This window comes from Lepisma saccharinum, chromosome 1 (assembly GCF_977018435.1).
Source record: "Lepisma saccharinum chromosome 1, izLepSacc3.1, whole genome shotgun sequence".
NCBI classification, from domain to species: Eukaryota; Metazoa; Arthropoda; class Insecta; order Zygentoma; family Lepismatidae; genus Lepisma; species Lepisma saccharinum.
Genome location: NC_139229.1, coordinates 127,391,121 through 127,413,847, shown reverse-complemented (window position 1 = coordinate 127,413,847; position 22,727 = coordinate 127,391,121). Strand labels below are relative to the sequence as shown.

The window sequence follows — 22,727 nt, the reverse complement described above, 5'->3', positions numbered from 1 at the left end:
TTTCGGGATGGTGTTCAAGACCCTCGTCACGTTGCGTTGGATGTCCGGAATATCCTCAAATCTCTGACCTTGCAAAGCGATTTTGAGGCGTGGGAAGAGAAAGAAATCTGGAGGATTCAGATCCAAATTTCTTGCAATGCATTGCTACAGAGGATGAGAGCTGGTGTGTGAGGTACGACCCTGAAACGAAACGGCAAAGCATGGAATGGCGTTCTCCTGCACCACCCCGTCGGAAGAAGGTCAAGGTGTAAAAATCACGCATCAAGACGATGCTTATCACTTTCTTTGACAATGATGGCATGATCCACAAGGAATTCCTGCTGGAGGGAACAACAATTTTTCCGCCTTGGCCTTCTTCCGACGGGGTGATGCAGGAGAACGCCAATCCATGCTTTGGCATTTCGTTTCAGGGTCGTACCTCACACACCAGCTCTCATTCTTTGTAGCAATGCATTGCAAGAAATATGGATCTGAATCCTCCAGATTTCTTTCTCTTCCCACGCCTCAAAATCGTTTTGAAAGGTCAGAGATTTGAGGGTATTCTGGACATCCAACGCAACGTGACGAGGGTCTTGAACACCATCCCGAAAGAAGACTTTTCTAAAAGTTTCGAGACATGTACAGCCGTTCTCAATGGTGCATAGCCACGGGAGGGGACTACTTCGAAGGACAGTAAGGTAGGTTTCATTAAGAATTTGTCTACTTTCGATATTCAGGATCATTCACCGAACTTTATGTCAGAGGTTGTATACTATTAGTTAAAAAAAAAAAAATCACATTTTGGCTTATTATTCAACTTGTATGGCACCCAAGAACATGTTTCATTCTCTTTGAGAAATATCAATTCTTTGAAAATAATACTAAAGTTCGCGCCCTCTCCCCAAAATTCTGGGAGAAGAGGGGTCAAACTCCACATTTTTATGTTTTTTTCCATTGAAATTCAGGCATTGTGTCCCACAAGCCCCCTCCCTCGGTCCGGCGTTCTGAATTGTACACGGTTGCATGCGCTGATGTTTTAGCTACAAAACAAAAGTTATCTGAAGCAGATTGCTCCCATAGTGCCAGAGTTATAACAATTTTCCTCCAAAGAGTGTTCGAATTTAAAATTCCCGCCGGAAAACCTACTCGGGAGTGTAAAGGTTAATGCACACAGATACAGAAGATATGCAGACCCTACTCTAGTTACATACAAGCAGGACCCCCAGAAAATGAAGAAAATGGCCAACTCAACTTTTTCAACCTCAGCATCCAACGCCAACTCTAATCCCCCCTTTTTCAACCTCAGCATCCAACGCCAACTCTAATCCCCCCTAAGTCAGAATGTAAATTAACTTCTATAGTAAAACATTCATACACAGAGCATGACCTGCAAGATGACACAGCATGTATCACAGATAAAACTGAACAATGGATTCACCGAATGACAGTTTCAACCCCCAGTTCTGACACCCAAGATGCAGACAAAACGTGAATCAAGGACCCAAAGCCAAATGGATTGCATTCCCACACCACCGTACCAGGCAAACTATACAAGGCATTCAAACCATTCAAAATCAAAGTAACACACAAAACCACATCGGAGCCCCACTGAACTTCAAGAGATACAACCTACCAAAACCCGCATTCTCAGGGTGTAAGAGACCACATGCCAAAGGCATAGCCACTACATCAGTACGACCATCCACACAGTACGAGAACAAAATGGAGAGCATTTTAGCAATGCCAGAAAGGAATCTCAAAGGTCTTGCCTCTTGACGATGGAATCGGAACAATTGCCGAAACCTAGAGTACAGCAAATGACTCAAGTAAACAGCCACCAGCACCGCTCAATGGGGAAAAATCAGAACTACAACAAAAAGGAATAAACAAAGCAGTGACCTGCAAATATTTTCATCCTAGATGACATAACCTTTGTTAATGAAGACAGTGGCCTTTGAAATTTATAGTAAAAGCTATAAAAACGAACTTCAACTATGCAATACTAAAACTACCGTGTTTACTGTACCAACCATGAATGACAAAATCTTCATCATGACATCAACACTATTGAAACTTCTTGCTATGCCTACAACAGTTTATTTATTGATTGATTGATTTGTTGTTTTAAGTCCACTTTATGCACAATAATAATCGGGACTGGACCTTCAGTTTAAAGTGGGATCCGAACCACTTCTGCCTCCACCGGGTATCGAACCCGGGACCCCTTGATTACAAGGTGACGATGCTACCACTGCACCATCGGGGAGGCCCTACAACAGTTTATGTTGGGCCAAGCACAGTTCAGATTTTAAGGGACACTTAGTATGTACATTAGCATTCAGTGATTCTGAAAAATTCCTTGCTTGTCCATATTTAAATGATAGAAAACAAAATTCTTACCTTGATTTTTATCCACATACATAGGAATATAGCTCCTGCGTTTAAGATCAGCCAGATGACACCTAAACCAAACAGAGTTAAACCAGTGACTCCAGAGAAGAGAAGCCCCAGAAGAACAACAAATGCCATGAAAATCCACGAAATCAGGATTCTCTTGTAGCAAACATTATATGCATTAAATCTAACATCATTGGTCAAGACTTCCATTACATGGACATAGTCTTCAACAGTAAGCTGCAATAAGAAAAATATCATTAGTTTACTAGTATTAGTTGTTACACTATTAATCTATAAGGATATTACAGTTGCACTTGTTAGTACATGCAAAGGCCAGAATGAGTTAGCAATATCATATAACTAGACCTAGGATTTTTAAGTTCTAAAAAGTGTGCTTTTAGGTTCCTAAAATAGGCTCTAAAAATCCTAAAATAGGTTCAAAAAACCCTAAATTAGGTTCTAAAAATCCTAAAATAGGTCCTAAAATTCTTAAAATAGGCTCAAAAAATCTCGAAGTAGGTTCAAAAAACCTCTAAATAGTTCAAAATTCTTGAAAAAATGCTGATTAGGTGTAGTCACCGGCAATGAAAACGAGACATCTATATCCTGAAATACACACTACCTTGCATAACATTGTGTGTGTTGCCTCACTCTACGGCAATGGCAGAACTTACCATTGGAAATTTGCTATTAAAATCCACTCTTCGCCTATACTCAGTCATATCATAAATTCTGTTACAAAGTTTAGACAGGGATGGCAACACTGGTTGGCAAGGTAACCCTGCAATTTTGGATCAGACAACAACCAGTATCATTGTGTGTTGGGCTGTGGTAGCGGAAAGGTGAATTTTACAGTGAGTGGAATGGAGTGGGGTACATACGAGAACAGTGAGGCAGTAATCGCATTACACAAAGTTGGCAAATCACCATCTGACATTTTCAACATCCTGAAAAAGCTGAATATCAGCAGGATGTTCGTGCATGGGACCAACAGATACTGTGACACAGAGACAATTGAGGACCGCCCCAGGAAAGGTAGACCTCGCAGCGTGAGGAGCCAGAAGCTCGTGAAAATAGTGGCGGCACGGATTCAATGAAATCCTGTAAGGAAACAAGCAGTGATGGCTCAAGAGCTGAACATTTCGAAAATGTCAAAGTTGTGTGTGCTCCGAAGTGACCTAGGACTCTGCGCTTATCGGCGAAGGACTGGTCACTTCCTCACTCCACAGCTTAAGGTCCAGAGGGAGCAGAAAACAAAAAGACTCCTTCAGCATTACGCAAATGGTGGCCACAGGAGGATCCCTTTCACGGACAAAAAAATCTTCACGATTCAAGAGTCTTACAATTGTCAAAACGACAGTGTTTATGCCTAGACATCCTAGGAAGCCACTGAAAACACGTCACGGATCCTCAGAGGACATCATCCCGCTTGAGTGATGGTTTGGTGGGGGGGTTCGTATGATGGCACAACTGACCTCCACTTCTGTGAACATGGTGTGAAAACGTCTGTAAAAGTGTACCAAGGGACAGCGTTGGAGCCACTTGTGAAATCGTTGACCCGCACCATGTTGAACAATGAACCATGGAGCTTCCTGCAGGACTTAGAAACGGCCCACAAGGCAAAGACCACACAGGAGTGGCTTCAGAGGAATGTGCCTGATGTCACTGCTCCTGCTGATTGGCTCTCCAGCAGCCCCGACCTCAGCCCATTGGACTACAGGTTGTGGTCCATTTTGGAGGGCATGGTCTATAGGAAGAGACATCCAAACCTTGCGAGGTCAAGCGTTCTCTTGTGAAGGCAGTGGCAGACTTTCCCCTTGAAACCATGCATGCTGCGATCACTGACTGGCCTCAGACACTTCGGGCCTGTGTGAAGGCCAGAGGTGGCCATTTTGAACAGTGATTGGTGCTCTGTGCTGGCAAGACATGTACCTTTGTAACATCCAAATATTAATACAATAGCTTGAGCACTGTGCCTGTAGTTCATTATTAACTTTGTAACAGAATTTATGATATGACTAGGTAGTTACGAAAAAATCTATTTTCATGTTATCCACCGTCAAACTCCACAATTTTGTCTGCAATAATCTTTCAACAAAAACATAGTCAGTGGTGCATACTTCAATGCTGAAATGTTAGTTTGCAAGGCGTGAATGCCACAAAGCACCAAAGTGACGTGAAAGTGAGCAGTACCACACAGATCAGACCACTTTGAATTGAACAGGTAACAGTGGCTACAAACATTTTGCTTTGTTTAGAGCTTTGAAAAATCACCAAGGGCTTGGAGGAAGGGAAATTGACAGAGAGTTTGTTTCAAACGCATTCATCATTCAATTTTTTCATGACCAAAAAAAAACAAATGCCTCTGTGGGACAAAAAAATTCTGTAAAAACCTTTAAAAATATTTAAAAACCTAAAGAAGGTTGACTTAGGTGCATAAACCTAAAATAGGTTCTAACAAGCAAAATAGTTTTTTTTAAGGCACTATAAAACTTCATCAGTTGTTGCATTTTTTAACGAAAAGCTGACGTAACTTATTATTTCTTACATACCTGTAAACGAAAAAAATTGGTTAAAAACCGAAAATCCGAGGTCTACATATAACACTTCTTATAATTTCAACTACTACTCACTTTCACACTAGGAAATGAGAAAGATAAAAAAAGGAAGTGATAACATGTACAACTTCTACCAAATAAATGATTTATTATCTTCTGAAATGTGTTAATAATATAGTGAATGATTAAAGAAAACAGGGTATGCAATGGACAGGATTACACAATGCTCTTTCAAGAAATACTTGCATGAGAATGTATAAAAATGTACTAATTAGCCTGAACTAAATATAGTTGTGGACATTTTCAATATTCACAAGGAAATGCACCTGTCTAAACATCCCTACCACTCCTGAAGGCATCTTTTTGAATCCCTTTCAGAGCCACCTTCAGCTTTGATTACTTTCTGTGAAGCTGCAAACCTACGTACATCTTTGGAAACATCTTTCAATTTGGAAGAAAATGAAGCCCTGGGAACTAAATCATGACAGTATGAAGGGTGAGCATCCCAATATTTATTTCGGCCACAAAGAAATGTCCTGTCACAACCTTTCTTTTGTCATGTGTTAATTGAGAAACAAAGGTGCATGAAAGTATTAAACAAATTCATTTTGGGAAATTTTAGTATTTTTCTAAATATATTTTTTGAAAGGTTTTCTGTGTGCTTGCTTTTGCAGAGCTGAAGTCCGTAACTCTTGTACAACGTCGTTTTTGGCGTGAGTATCAATTACGACCAACTGACAATGTTCCCACATTTAAAGCCATCAATAAATGGGACAAACGCCTTCGGGAAACCGGCAGTGTGCAGTCAATGTCAGGCCACCACACAAAGCGTGCAGTTTCAGAGGTTAGTGTTGAAGAAATCCACACGTCCTTCCAACGAAGCCCTAGGAAGTTTATCCGACGAGCAAGTAGGGAATTACAGGTACCTAAGTCAATAGTACATGATGTTCTCCATAAACGGTTGCACCTACGGGCATACAAATTGCAGCTTTGTCAGAAACTCAAACCTCAGGACAAGTCACTGCGAAAAACATTCGCGAAAGGAATTCTTGCTAAAATTGATGAAAATGAGGCATACCTTGATTTGCTTTGTTTATCACATGCTTGTACTTTCCACACTTCTGGGAAGGTGAATAAACACAACTGTAGGGTCTGGGGAATGGAACCACCCCGTGTAGTGAGAGAACACGAACGTGACTCTCCAAAAGTGAATGTCTGGTGTGCATTGTTGAAGAACAGGGTTATAGGGCCATACTTCTTCGTGGAGCGTACCGTTAATGGAGCAAATTACCTGGATATGTTGGACTTGTACGTTGTGCCACAACTTCTTTGTGACGTGATATTCCAGCTAAATGACGTGCCGTGTCATTACGCAGGAATTGTCAAGAGATTTTTTGGACCGTGAATTTCCTGGGCATTGGATTGGTAGGGGTTGCCATCAAATTTCTTGGTCCCTAGAAGACCTGCTTGATTTTTGATTTGGGGATTTGTAAAAAAATCAAGTGTATCAAACACCAGTTCATGATCTACATGATCTGCACCATCACTGAAACATACTAGGTATGTAAAAAAACATTTTGAGTTACTCTATTTGTAGAACTAAACTCTGTAGAAATATCTCAAATACATCTCAAGTTATGAATTTTTCTTTTATTGGACATTCAAGCCACACACCCTGTATAATTGATTATTACATGCCTGCAATGCCCAATTCATTAATACAATTATTTTTTTTACAAACTGGTGTTAAACAGCATACCTACTCTTCATAAATCCTGGGCGCACACATCCCTGTTTTAAGATATGTCGAAGCACAGACTACAAATTCTGTTATTTTTTCAGGTGTACTTTTAAATAGCTTTCCAGACCACTCAGTAATGACATAATGTACTATGTTAATTTAATGAATCAAGTTTTATTTAATATTGTTGAAAATTAAAAGAGAAAAAGAAAATAACATGTTTTCATATGAAATACATTGGAGCTTTAATTTTACATTTTTCAGGGGACCAAGGTGAAAAAAACTTATATGTGGGAAAAATGTTATAACATTTTGCTGTAATTGGACCAAGAGATTTTGGAGTAAAATCCACAAAGATAAAATTGGAGTCCCACCCTATTCCCACAAGGAAAACCAGTTGTGAAGTGAAATGTTTTCAGTTTTCATTCAAGCAAGCAGAAAAAAAACATTAAATAATTCACTGACTTTTTTGATCCCGAGTTGACCAAACACACATTCTTTAAATGAGAATCACATCATAAATACACTTCTAATAAAGAACAAACATCCAAACACAGTGCAGCAGGGGGCATACTGATTAAGCTGAATGATGTTCTCAACAGTTTCAGTACAGCACCAGCCTTTACACTATTGCATATGTCAAATAACCTAAATAAATTCAACTGCATATGCTACAAGTACTAGCATACTTTTATAAGTTGAACACCCAGTGTGAAGTGCACAAAAACTAGCAAAATCATGGGAGTTGAAACTTACTGTGAGCCCCTGGGCCATCAGTTCTTCAGGCACAAGTTCTGGACGGAATTGAGCAGGGGTGATCCAAGGCCACTTTGTATTAACAGGAAGAAGAGTAACAATTATATCCCCATTGGCTGTAAAAATACAATAATTCACAATGTGAATACCTCAAAACAAAAATTACCAGAAAAACTGTAAAAAAAAAAAAAGTAAAATATATTCTACCATAGAAACAAAAAGTTCTACAGCTGAGCAGATAATGCAAATTTGCAAGATTTGATGATAAGATGGTGAAATTATATGCAACTCTGGCACAAAAAGATTAAACTTACCAAAGCCTTGCCTGATAACAGTGCCTCCCAAGGTTGATATGTTTGTGGATAACCTCCCATTCGCCACTTCCCTCAAATCCACACTTCTCATACCCTGAGGCTTCGGGGCTGACGATGGAATGGAGATTCGAGCATCCTGAGACTGGAATGGAGGACTGGACACGGAGAGAGTCGAAACAGGTTTACCATCGGAATTGGTGGAGGAAGGAATTGGCGACCGGGAATCACCACTCTGTTCCTGAGACACGGACCTGCTCATGCTTCTGTCCAGGTTAACGTGTACTGTCTCTGGATTTATCACAGCACCACTGTATTGTTCCCTTTCTGGGGGGACTGCATCTTTCTTATCTGCAGCATTTGTTGCCGGTTGTGGGAATGATGGTTCGCCAGATGCATTGTTTCTGGCCTGTTCCTCCTCTTCAAACTTAACCCAGTTCTTTTTATTGCTGTCTGTGGTCCCATTTTCATTTGCTGGTGTCTCACTCATTGTGCTCACCACTGAAAAGGAAGTAAAAATGCATCATGTAAAATAATTTGTTAGTGTCAAGTAACGGTCTGCAGGGTGGGAAATTTTTAAAATCCCATTCAGGATGGGAAAAATTTGCAAATTTCGATTGAGAAATTTTCAGAACGAGAAATGTTTGAAACTTCTGGACACTGAAAATCTCCAATTCTGCACATTCCCCCCACCCCTTTCAAGTTATAGTTTTGCATATCTGGAGTAAAAACGACTTCTTTCAATACATTTTAGCCACTTACAGTGCAAAAAGCATTGAGAATTAACCACTTTCAAACATGATCATTTCCTGACGTCAGATCAGGATGGGATTTTTTGGGATCCTGCAAACCAATAACACACTGGGATCCTGCAAACCAATAACACACAGTATTTGTTGGAACTATTCTGAAAAGAACTTCGAAAATTATCTCTATTTCTTCCAAAGTGGTTGGCTGAATGTGATGAAAAACATTACGAAGCCATTCCCTGTACTTTGCACCACCATGCCATGAAAGTGGACAGAGGTGTGGAAATCTCTGCCATAGTGGAGATATCTATGTGGTCAATGCCATACTTTAGCTGCCTTGTAAAAATTCCATCATAGGTGGGTTTTTCTGTATGGTAACCGGATGCACTACCAACTGGGCCACCATGCTTGCTAATTACTATACAGAACCACTATAAGAAGCCTCTTCAAAAGCATAATGGCTAATGCTGTCCACTATAAACTGCGGTTTGATTACTGGTGAAGGAATATTTCATAGGGCTCTGGATCCCAATTTGAACTGTATCATCCCAAAAATATCGATTTTAGACAAGAAATAATAAAGCACAATGATTTGCAATTCATGACTGGTACCATACTAACCTTTGGTCTGCAAGCAATAGGTGTCATGTGCAGACCTTGTGGTCCAGAATTTTGCCAGCAAATGTAAGAAACATGTACCCACGTACTGACCAATTTGCATTTGTATACTATCAGCTGGGAATGTCTAATACCTCATACATATTTGTTATTATAATGCTATACAATAGTATATTGTCCTGGCATCATTATTTATAGCAGAGAACAAATTTTAATAACCACCTCTCTCATGATGACCTTTACATGATTATTGACTGTTGCTATTTTTCATGTTTTCTCTCACAAAACAGAAATACTTCGAAAAACAATTTGTATAGAGAATTACTTTTTTTTAGATTTTTGGAAAAAAGACAAAATACTAGGTGCGGCAGAAACAATGACCATTTTAAATCGTGTGCTATTGTTGGGCATGGCTTCCTAGCGAGCTGCTGTTTATACCATTGTGTAGTGCAGTTTAAAGCATTTTCTGTCTGCCATATTACATGACCTTAGCAGTCAATATGGAGTGCTGGTCGAATGTACATCGTGCGTGTGCAATTGAAACTTTTTTCAAGTTTACTGATAGTATCATAAAAACGCAGCGTTTGTTTCGGGAACATTTCAAAATTGGCCGGAATGGACAAGTTCCGTTGCGGAAGACAATTACGAGGTGAGTCTTGCAGTTCAGAACAGCAGCATCTGCTTCAAACAAGAAGCCACCTGGTAGGCCACGTACAGTTCATACCCCGGACATAGCAACAGTAAGAGCTGCTTTAGAGCAAAGTCCAACGCGATCAGTTTGTCAGCATTCGCAAGCTCCTTAACATATCGGGCAAAAGTGTGTGACGGATGTTGCATCATGATATGAAGTTCCATCCATACAAGATGTAAGTGGAGCAAGAATTATTGCCCAGAGATCTAGAGGCATGTCGACATTTCTGTACACAGCTTCTGGAGATGATAAACACTCAACCCGATTTTCTCAACAATTTGATGATGTCTGACGAGGCCCATTTTCATTTACCTGGTTATGTAAACAAACAAAACTTTAGGTACTGGGCACCTCGCAATCCTTATCAGCTTCATGAACGATTACTTCATAGCACAAAAGTTACTGTGTGCTGTCTTCTCAGGGTATTATTGGTCCCTATTTTTTTTTAGAATAACTCAGGTGACACAGTCACAGTCACAGCAGATCGTTATGAATAGGGCCCGGGACTTTATGTCCTATAAAAGTGTTCAGAAAAAATTAAAAATGTCAGAAAAATGAAAAAAAAAACAAAAAAAACCAGTGAATCCCAAATATATGCAAAGCAGAACTTCTTTTTCATTTACAATTCAATTCTGGGTTTTCCACGCAATATCAACAAAGTTCGGATGATGTATTAAATTAAATTAGAATCTCTATCATGTAGAATGCAGAGAAACATTGGAAAAATCGTGGCACTTATTGAGCAATTATCCTCAGTTGCATTTACTATTCTGCCACATTTTACCTACTTGTTGGAAGTGTAATTTTCGAATTTATATACAAGAAAAGGCAGAGTTTCAGAAAAAAATACTGTATTCAATCTGCATACAAAATCTTCGTTAAAACATGCCTCAACACAGAGGAAATATTTTTTAAAAAATATCATACGTAGGCATATAATCAAAGAGAGTTCACAAATTTTTAATTTTACTAACCTCAAGCATTGCAGTGAGAAACGAAAATTCTCTTCAGGTTCTCTACCGCGAAACTTAGCCTGTTATCTACGAGCAGCGCTTTGAAGCAAGAGAATGTATGTTCCACGGAGCACGATGTAACTGGAGCAAACCTACAAAATGCTACATCTGCAGGTGTCAAATCTTCCTCAACACTTTCCAGAGTTGATCTTCCGTCACCGCTCACGACACCGGCGATGGTGGTGAAAGTGCTGAATCCAGGATTGTTGTTCAAGATTGTTCTGAATTTCTCTCTAACCAAATCTGCTGTTTGCCCCTCACTATTGACAATTTTGTTTTTACGTTTTCTATAATTTGAAGTGAGTCATGCACACTTACACCATTTCTCTCCAATTGCTCAATGCACGACACGAGGAATGTGAAATTCGCAGAAATGTAAGCAATATAGTATTTCAGTTCTGTATTTTGAAGTAATTGCTGAACAACACTAACAGATGCGGTGGCACCTTCAATTTCAAAACCAGTAACTACTTCGGAAAGAATGTTAAGATTGGTGCAGTAATATTGAACTGCTGAGAGCCATGTTCCCACCACGTCACCACCGACTGTGGTGGCGAAGGAATATCTGGTGCAGCTTCCTTTAGTGCTTAGCATCGTGATGGGCACTTCAAGAAGATTTTTTTCATGTTTGACACAAATCGATCTACGTTGGGATACCTTGATCGAATTTCTTCGCATAGTCTATGAAGTCGGTGTGCCAGGCAGGTAATGTGGACCATTTTCGGATATAGAACCCGTAAGGCTTCCTGCCTTCAACATATACCTAGCTGCATCGGTTACAATTAACAGAATACTATCGCACGGAATACCTACAGGAGATAGTATCTGCATTGAGTTTTCAATTAAACTAGCGATTGTTGAATGGTTTACCTTCTCCAGCTGATCAACATGCACAAGGAATATTTCTCCTGCCTGTTCAGTTTCTAAAACACCCACCACAAGATTTGCGATGTAATGCCCGCAACAGTCTGTGGTTTCGTCCACTGATAGCCACAAGATTTTGTTTTTCACTTTGTCCCGGATGACACCGCATGTGGAAGCAATGCCTGAGCTACATTCGTTTTCTTCCTTTGCAAGTTTCTTATGTGCTTCGCCATGTCTAGATGCTGCAACGCTGAAGATCTCTTTGAATATCCAACAGAAAAATCACATAGCTTGCAAAACAAAATCTTGTCATCTGTGGAGAAAACATCACTACCAAATTCTTTAACGTAACCTCTCAATTTCACCGAATCTGATTCCTTTACAGGAGGCATCGTTCCGATATTATTGCGCATCTCAATCGACCACTGATTCGAGATTGCCTCCTCTAACCATATTTACTTGGCATAAAAAAGAAGCTGCTGCGTTAACCAACACTTGTTCGAAGCATTGGTCTTACTTCTTATCGACAAACACAAACATCCAGGTTCTTTTCTTGGCGTCGGACTCTTTTTCGCATTATTGGTAAAATCAAAGTCTGCCGACTTGAGCACGTAACTGTCAGTTTTTTTAATTGTTGTAAAATGGAAAAAAGAAGGTTATACAACAGTTCAAATTCATTTCGTTTCTCACTGGCAATTCTCTTGAATGCGTACAACAATGAAGGGCAAAGTTCATTCACATCATGCAAGCTCAGACAACAATGCAGATGCATGGATGCCCGGAGGGGGGCAAGGGGTTGCTTTCCATCCTCCAGGAAAAAATCCTGCGGGCATACCTGCACAGAGGTGTCATGGAGGTTTTCATTTAGAGTCTCAAAATAAGTGGATAATAAAGATCCGGATACATGTTAAATAATTATTTGTATGTAGGAAAATTAGGAAATTATAGGTAGCTAAATATGTCATCTTGTCTGAAAAGGGAATAAATATGTTGTAAAAACAAAAAAATTGTAAAAATATGTCAAATTATGTCCTATCAAATTTGCTAATTTCAGTTTATTATCGCCAGATATGTCGAGATCTCACACCGGAATTCAATACCATGATATATAAAAAATAAGTTATAACATAAAGTCCCAGGCCCTAGTTATGATGTTATGTTGCAACAGTGAGTAACACTAGAAATGCACCGTAAGAATATCAATATGCAGTTTTCGCTGTTCCAACAGGATGGCCGCAACTGCTCACACAGCAAGAATGTCCATGACAACCTTATGAAGAATGTTTCCAGAGCACCTGAAGGACAATTTACAAAAAGGGACATGTGTAAGGAATGGTATGTAGTGATCTTTCAAACAGTGTACACTAATAATTAGAGCTCGGATTTATAAGCGAAATACATATTCTTTTCCAGACTTCTAATGGTAAGAAGAAAGGTTATACTTTGTATTACATACCTTGATGAGCTATTTAACTAAGGTTGAAAGTGCTTATAAATGCTTATTTCTGCAGGAAACAGTTATGCTTGCTTATTTTATGATTTTGGTTTAAAATAGCATATTTTACCCAAATCTGTCATATTTCAATCCTATTTCAATCACACGACGGCTTCGGGATGACGAGATTAATGCTTCTAAATAGCCGCACGAGAGAAACGGCATCCAAGAAAAGATACAGTCCATCCATAATCATTTTTCCAAATTACCTGATATTATAACACGGTTGAAAGCTCCAAATAATACATTGCAACATTCGCTTTCTCTTATTGATGAAATTTCAGTAAAGTTGTCTTCAGAAACAAGGTGCTGGTAAAATTGTGTCCAACAAGCTCAGTCAGGAATTAATGAAAAATCCCGGTTACAAAACACTGTGTCAAATTTATAAAAAGATTTCTGATGAAGAAATAGACATTGAAGAGGAATTCACTGAAGAAGAACTGTGGTATTTTTCACATGCGCCTGTGATGTCATGCTAAGTGGAAAGAAGATTTTCACTGTACAAATCATTCTTTACTGACAGACGCAGGAGATTCACACAAGAAAATCTCAAGATGACTTTTCTTACATACTGTAACAGCTTTGAATAAGGTTATAAATCCGGGCTTTACTAATAATGTTGTTCTAATTTTTCATGCTTAAATTAAATATTTAAAATGGGTAATTATTCCTGCTGCACCCTGTATACTTTCAACCAATTTTTTCCCTGCACTGATGTTAAACAGAGAACCCTAAGACACAAAATTAACATCAAAAGATGCAAAGCTGCCCTCTTTCCAATACTGTAGGCCATGAAAGGAAATAGGGAGCATGGAGGTTAGTGCCACAGGTGATGTGACCAGCACCATGTTCTGGTTGTCTTCGCCTGAAGTTGGTTACACAGTGACAATGATGGAAATATCATTGTCAGATATCATCCACTTCTTGAATTTGGGCCATGACCACTTCAGCACAAAAATGCATAAGTTATTGTGGTACTACTTTACTATAGGGGTGACACCTATAAATCATTTATTTCACACTTTTTTACATTGCAGACGTACTATTCTGCATTGCGGAACATCTCTTTAGGTGTAATAATGCATTTCTAATGAAAATAATGTCTATTTCATACATTTACGAGTACTTACTGTTACTCGTTATTTCGATTCTGTAACACACATTATGGCGATAGCGTACTGGTTCATTGCATGTTGTGAGTGTTTTGTCGATTTATGCAGTGTTGCCACCTTGTTCACCGGAAAATAACTACTCGGGTCCGGATTTGAAATTATGCTAATACCTCACAAACCATTGACGTTAGCATCACAAACCATTGATGTTAGGCCCACAAACCATTCATGTTAGCCCCACAAACCATTTTCCGTAAGGTTAGGCAAGCATAGTTAAAAAAAAAATTTAAAAATTAAAAATACTAGACACGTCATGTTATAGTGAAAACACGGCGAGTTTGAAACACTGACTACGGGGTTTACGTCATCTGACACACAGAACATTGTGCTCTCGTGCAGAAAGCAAATGGCGGCAGCAGAAACAGCGTGTCGGACAGAAATATTTGCAGAAAACAACATGCATTCGCATTAAAATGGATCAAAACTACATTCACGAACTTCCACAACGCTACAGAAAATGATTTGCGTAAGTACTTTCTCCTGTAAAAAGTAAGAAATCCGTTACCCCTATATGAAAGTGTTACCGTTATTTTTTGTCTCAACTTTCCTCCCCCTTTGTATTGAAACAGTTATTCTTCACAGTGAAGAAGAATGGGGTGCATTCAATATGTAGAATCCTTTCCAGTTATTACCATTACTCAAAGTGGGAGGGAATGCATGGGGATGCTAACCCACAGTTAAGAAGATTCTTGTAAAGCATCCCCCACCTACGATCAAAACTACATTCATGAACTTCCACAACGCTACAGAAAATGATTTGCATAAGTACTTTCTCCTGTAAAAAGTAAGAAATCCGTTACCCCTATATGAAAGTGTTACCGTTATTTTTTGTCTCCCTTTGTATTGAAACCGTTATTCTTCATAGTGAAGAAGAATGGAGTACATTTAATATGTAGAATCCTCTCGAGTTATTACCATTACTCAAAGTGGGAGGGAATGCAGGGGGATGCTATCCCACAGTTAAGAAGATTCTTATAAAGCATCCCCCACCTACGATAATTTGCACAGACATCTCCCCACCTGCTGTATTATCTCCATGTTGATCCATAGAATGATCACCCGTACCTCTCCCCAGGTAGGACCTAAGAAGCTTGTTAGTATCATAAAAATGTGCACCAGTGAAACAGAAAGTAAAATTCGTGTGGGTATTAATATGTCTGACAAATTTACAATTCATGATGGGTTAAAACAAGGAGATGCATTATCTCCATTGCTCTTTAATTTTGCCTTAGAATATGCTGTAAGGAAGGTAAAAGAAACTAAAGAAGGACTAAAATTAAATGGTGTGACTCAGTTGTTAGCATATGCAGATGATGTAGACTTACTGGGGGATGATGTGAATACAATTAAGAATAATGCTAAAATATTTTTCAAAACTGCTAAAGAGATAGGTTTGGACGTTAACAAAGAGAAAACTAAATATATGCTTACAGGCCGAAACCAAGTGTTAGGTAATAATCAAAATTTAATTATTGATAACAACTCGTTTGAACCAGTTTCCAAATTCAAATACTTAGGAGTAATATTAACAAATGAAAATTATATTAAAGAGGAAATAAAAAGTAGGCTTAATTCAGGAAATGCATGTTACTTCTCTCTTCATAAACTTTTGTCTTCTCGTTTAATATCTAAGAAATTAAAAGTTAAAATATACAAAACCGTAATTTTGCCTGTAGTATTATATGGATGTGAAACTTGGTCCCTTACATGGAAAGAGGAACATAAATTGAGAGTATTTGAAAATAAGATCCTTAGGAAAATATTTGGACCTAAAAGGGATGAGGAGACAGGTGAGTGAGTGGAGAAGGTTACATAATTTAGATCTACATAATTTGTATTCATGTTCAGATATTATTAGAATAATTAAATCAAGACGACTTAGGTGGGCAGGCCATGTGGCACGAATGGGAGAGGAAAGAGGAGTTTACAGGATTCTTGTTGGGAAACCTGATGGTAAGAGACCTGTAGGAAGGCCAAGACGAAGATGGAGGGACAACGATGAGATGGACCTAAAGGAAATCAGTATGGATGGAAAAGAGTATATAGATCTTGCTCAGGATAGGGACAGATGGAAGGCCTGTATTGCTGCAGCCATGAACCTTCGGGTTTAAGAAGGATAAAGAGTTAGTTAGCACTGGTCACATTACATTACATTTTAGATGACTGTTTCAAATTACAACAAAAACCCTTAAAATATGTCCTTAGGTATTGTTTGGAAAAAGAAAATTGAAAAAAAAGTAGGCCTCTAAAAACTAAACATGGGTCATTTCATGTCGAATCAAACAATCAATTTTAAAAAAATATTTTTGAACCTTTAGCATTAAGATTTTTTAAGATTTCTTTTATATTTATTGTTTCTATAAAGAGGACAAAAACTGCCAAATTTCAGATTTTTTGGGCTCTTAGTTTTTGAGTTATTGACTTTGAAAAATCAAAAATCTGAAAATTTGATGACATTTTCAAATATTTAGACAGGTGTAGGACTAAAACCATTTGACCAAAAGAGCTCAAATTGGTGTCACTCTTTTTTTGCTTTAAATTGAAATACAACCTGACTGCGCTATTTGAATTTCTCAAAACCTAAAAAAAGGTTTTTTTGAAAATCTCAAAACAAAACTTTTAATTTTTCTTAAAAAACTATATGTTTGCAAGACATCAATTGACTATGTGTATGCAAAATGTCATAATGTGACAGTAATGGGTTCCCATGGATTCTTTATTGCAATGTGTGTGAAATTTGCTACATTTGTTGACTTCTATATTAAAACCATAACTATAAGCTGAGTGGTTAATGTTGAAGTCTTCATATTAGTTTATTTTATAATTTTTAGACTACAAATAATATGAAAATACCTAAAATTTAATATCAGGTAAGCAAATTGAAAAATGTATATTTTTGTTTATATTTTAGAGTGAGTTTTTTAGCTTGACACAACGAAATATCTCGAAAAGTACGCATCTGATGAAAAAAAAAAAAGTTCTGATGAAATTTGTTCGTCACGAAGGGGCTCATCCAATGATGCCAAACTCCACCTCCCACCACACCTCCTGGGGGTGTGGTGAGGGGCAACTTTAAAATCTCAAATGGGAACCCCCATTTTGTATTGCAGATTCAGATTCTCCAGACAAAAATACGTAGGTTTTGTCTTAAACTTGTTTGTGGATTTGTGATAGATGGCGCTGTAATCGCAAAAATGAAATATTGCGGAAATGGTAAAAAAAAAATGCACTTTTAATCGCAAAATGACATGAGGCATGTTGAATTTATATAAGAAACTGCATTTAGCATAACCCAGGAATAACGACGTGGACGTAGCAGTATTTTGTTCCCATCGGGGTGTTCTTTTAAGGTGAGTCCCCTCACCTCTCACCATCGGGGTGCTTGTTTTAGGTGAGTCCCCTCGCCTCTCACCATTGGGATGCTTGTTTTGAATAATCATTTTACAATAAGTGCTCGAAAATGTCATCACCCACTTCGACACACTGATTTATCCGCACTTGGAATGCTTGGAAACTACTTAGAAGCGTGCCTGGTGTAATCTTTCGACATGCATTGGTGATTCGCTCAATCATGTTCTCACGTGTTGTTGGCAGTTCATTATAAACTAAACTCTTCACGTAGCCCCACAAATAAAAGTCAGGCAAAGTAAGATCCACCGACGGTTGTACACGCGATCTAATACTTCCCGTGTTGCAACGGAATAATGTGCTGGGCAACTGTCATGTTGCAACCACATTGTTTGTCACACGTCTAAGGGAAGGTCTGCAAGCCATGCTGGAAGTTCGTTCTGCAAGAAGTTTCGATATTTCTCACCATTTAAGTTCCCATCAATAAAATATGGACCAATAAGTTTATCGCCAATTATTCCACACCAAACATTTACATTCCAAGGGAACTGACGTTCAACTTGGCGTAACCAATGTGGGTTTTCGACACTCCAATAATGCATGTTGTGTCGATTAATCATACCGTGGTTTGTAAAAGTCAAATCATCAGAGAACAAAACTCTAGTAAAGAAATTGGAGTCTCCTTGTATTTGCTGAAGTGCCCATTGACAGAATGTCACTCGGTTCTGAAAATCATCGCCATGAAGTTCTCGATGCAACGAAACATGAAATGGATGATATTTTCTACGCTTCAGTATTTGGCACACAGTAGTCTGCGAAATTCCCGATTCACGACTTATTTGTCAAGTACTAACGTGGGAGTTATGAGCCACTGCATCTAATACCGCAATTTCATTATTTTCTCCAGCAATTGTTCTTCGGCGATTCCTTTTTTTTTTGGTTGTACATTTCCCTCGGTGGAGAACTGTTGAACAACTCTGCGAAAAGAAGCGTGCAATCGCACCTGGTCTGGAAAACGTTGAGCATAAAGAATCACAGCATCATTGATATTCCCGCAACTTTCTCCATAAATGTACACCAATTCAATTTTCTCGTGCACCGTTATAGCCTGCCTGCATTATAACGATTCATGGAGTCAAGGAAGAAAAACACTACTTCCGTCCCATTCTTCAGGCTTTGAGGCAGATTATGTCGTGTCTGTCTGACTAGGAAACAAGGTCAAATGGTCTCTAGGAGATGCTCGCCAATCTGTTCAAAACGTTGTTAACCACTTATAAAACTGTAAAACGTTGAAGATTTCAAAGCTCCGTAAAAACCTTTTTAACCATGTGAAAATAAACAATCTCACTTCCGCAGAATGGATCGTCGAGTTAGTAGTCTTCACAGCTAATGTTGTGCTGTTGATGTGCTGCCGATGGCTGGTACTGGCCCCGCCCACTTGCTTCATCCATCCCCCCTCCTTTTCCCTGCTACTCCTGCATTATTACGTTATCCCTCCGCCTTGGAACTCCTCTATCATCATGAACGCTCGTGTAATTTCTTTCGTTACATTAAAGCCTATTTGTTTTTATCTTCTTCCATTTTTTAAACATCTTTCCTCTACATTCCCTTTCTTCAATGTTTTACAGTTTTATAATTGGTTAACCTCGTTTTTAACAGATTGCCGAGCATGTTTCAGGACCACATGTTTTATCTTACAAAGCATTACACCTTGTTTCCTGGTCAAACAGAGATGGCATAATCTGCCACGAAGCCCGAAGAAGAGGACAGTGTATTTCTCGAGAATTGTGGCAAATCTTACTTTTTGCGATTGCAGCACCAGCTATCACAAATCCAAATAAAAGTTTCAGACAAAACCTATGAATTTTTGTCTGGAGAATCCAAATCTGCAATAAAAAATGGGGGTTCCCATTTGAGATTTTACAGTTGCCCCTCACCCCACCCGCAGGAGGTGGGGTGGGGGTGGAGTTTGGCATCATTGGATGAGCCCCTTCAAGACGAACGAATTTCATTCAGAACTTTTTTTCATCAGATGCGTACTTTTCGAGATATTTCGTTATGTCAAGCTAAAAAACTCACCTGATATATAGGCTATATACGTCAGTAGCATAGCGTCCTTGTACGCCCATACGCCCGGCATTCCCTGATTTAAAATTTTAAAAATGCGTAAATGCTGTAAATATAAAATAAAACGTGACTAATTATATACATGTTTGAGCATTATGGCATTATAAAAGCTATTTTTCGAGATTCGCCTATATTTCGTTATGTCAAGCTAAAAAACTCACCTGATATATAGGCTATATACGTCAGTAGCATAGCGTCCTTGTACGCCCATACGCCCGGCATTCCCTGATTTAAAATTTTAAAAATGCGTAAATGCTGTAAATATAAAATAAAACGTGACTAATTATATACATGTTTGAGCATTATGGCATTATAAAAGCTATTTTTCGAGATTCGCCTACAACGCTCCACTAACAGCTGTCGTTGTAGCATTCTCTAATGTCTTTGCTTGCCTGATGCCGGCTAGGTTTGGCGTACAGGTCTCTGCCTGCCTGCAGGCAGAAAGAAGGAGGGAAAGCTTGTGGTTTGGATCTCTACAGCACGGGCGATATGCTCTCTCCATACACTGGCGTACGGAGCACCTGATTGGTTCTAGGGGCCATGTGACCTTTTCTGCCTTCCGATTCAAGGCGCTGTACTTCCGATGCAGACGACAGAAGTAGAATTCCTACCCGGTTTTTCGCACTCGTGCCCATAAACAAACCTCGTGCCTCTGCTCATGCTGTGTGATGCTACAATACGCAATATTGACTGACGTATCTTTAATGACCACTGCATTGTGTAATTTATCGCAAGAATTTACTACAAAACAGTTTTTGTCAAACAACTTGATAAAGTCCTCGTGGTAGAAGTTCAGCCTGTGGCTGCTCTACCACCTAACCCATAAAACTATTTCTTTTAAAAACATTTTTTAGTTAGTATCTAACTGCCTAATATTGTGCCAGTGGAAATGTTTAGCATTTGTTTCAAAACTCTTAACATCATATGATCTATATGATCTCTAGAAAAAATTATTTTAAAATGTTTATCAGCACTCTCAAGATACAATGAACAGTGGTCTGAAACTCTGAATTACTACTAATAGGCACTGTTACGTCCGTAGAGTGTACGATTGTTGGATCATCGACCCACTTTCGTGTCAGAGTGTTTTGCACAGCGTGCTAAGATGCCAGAGGTTTCCCGTTCAAATCCCGGGCTACGCATGTTTGTTCTTTGTGAGTGTCTCTTCATCAACATCATCACTCATATTCATATTTTCGATTAGCCAAGTGGTAGAAAGCGAAGTAAGATAAATCAATCAATAGTTGTATCATCCACAACAATGAAGTCTACTGTTGTTCTAAAGGCACTTGTGATTCAGGTAGGTTTTTTTTTAATTACTTGAGTTATGCCGAAAGGTTTCCTTGATTATAAAATACTGTTTTGCTACACATGTGTTATGTGTGGAACAAAATACTCCGAATGGTGTACGGTGTTTCTGACTCGAGCAATCTAATTAAAAATGGTATAAAACACCAGTGCTCCAAGCACATGTTGCACACTGAGGCATCTTATTTTCTAGATAAAACAAGCATGGATCATGTTTTATCGGAACCCGGCTGACTTAATGTAATAAACACAATGAGATTGTGATTTTAAATAGACAATACCTATTTCGGCTAATTCCATAAGTAAACTCTTAAAAAAAAAAAAAAGGCCTACTATTCCATCGAACTTGGCGTTCCCATCCGAAATGCTCATGCTACGCCACTGATATACGTACGTATATACATAATAAACTAAACAACCATTTTTGTCAACAACAGACCACACGTTAGTTCAATAACAATTACATTCAAATAATTCACTTTAAAAGGATCACTTTGAGAGTATAAAACACAGCAACTTCACTGAGCACTTCACAAAAGACAAATGATTGAATATTGAAGTAAACAATTGGTGATGTTCACTGAGGTATACTGAGTCTAGCAGTGATAGATCAATTGCCTCTAAGAAATAGACATTGATATGCATTATTTCACTTTAGAAAGTGTTCCACATTCGAAAATAACACGTTAGCAATGTAAAGAAGTCCCAAATATATGATTCGTAGGTGTTTCCCTCATACGATAATAGTATCAAAAGGGCGAAATATATGATTTATAGGTGTTTCCCTTATACTATAATAGTACCCAAATTTTTGAGAGACGATACGGAATATGATGGTGCGTGAACATTTTCATAGGTTTTTTTTGCAAATTAATCAAAATCTCTAACACTGTGTAATCAAAATCTCTAACACTGTACACAGAATTTACCTCAAGTTCTTGAAACTTGTTAACGTGGTAAAATCTACTGCAAGCGAACGTTGCCGCCCCCTCATATGATCAAGTATTCGTTTATTACCCAACATACAAGGACAGGTTCTGTAAGACGTCCTAATTTAAGGCTTAGTCATAATTACTTAACATCTATTAAAATGGTGTTGCTTTTGTACTGAACTGTAGTAGTTACGGGTCTTCTGCATATCGGTTAAATGGGGACAATATTAGAAGAACGCAATTGTTCATTTTGGTATTAACATCTAAGGGGACAGACATCACTTCATCTCCAAGACAATCCGCCACTCGTTAAGGATGTTTCAACGACGCCGCAACGATATATTAACACACTATTAAACTTTACATCATTCTTCACACTAAAATCTATTCGCTTCTGATTCCCGATAGCATAAATTGGAATATTAATGTCAAAACAATAGGAATCTGATAACCCACCTGCTCTATTCTCAGACCAAAAGTTTTTCCCCCACTTCACTTAACAAAGTAAAAAAAAAATTTCCAACTTCACTAGATTAGGACGCAATCCTTTTCTCCATCTCCTCCAACTCCATGAACAATTTGGGTGGTGATTTGGAAGTGACTTGCACCGAACATCATTAATGAAGAATTCTACCCCAAGTAGTCAACGTTTACTACGGGACAAATCA

General features: G+C 38.5%; 1 protein-coding gene across 3 annotated transcripts in view; it reads right to left on the bottom strand.

Annotated features, from left to right (window-relative positions):
* Nucleotides 1-22,655, bottom strand: part of LOC146000932 (transmembrane protein 268) — a 51,600-nt gene extending 28,945 nt beyond the window's left edge. For all 3 annotated transcript variants that reach the window (XR_014443516.1, XM_083138408.1, XM_083138409.1), the window contains exons 1-4: nucleotides 22,516-22,655; nucleotides 7,746-8,243; nucleotides 7,432-7,547; nucleotides 2,380-2,613 (exon numbers count right to left, since the gene is read on the bottom strand). Coding sequence is in view for 2 of the 3 variants with exons in the window: in XM_083138408.1 (XP_082994534.1) it covers nucleotides 2,380-2,613; nucleotides 7,432-7,547; nucleotides 7,746-8,232 (837 nt within the window). In the remaining variant the exon portion in view is untranslated. The remainder of the gene's footprint in view (nucleotides 1-2,379; nucleotides 2,614-7,431; nucleotides 7,548-7,745; nucleotides 8,244-22,515) is intronic.
* Between the last annotated feature and the right edge of the window lie 72 nt (nucleotides 22,656-22,727).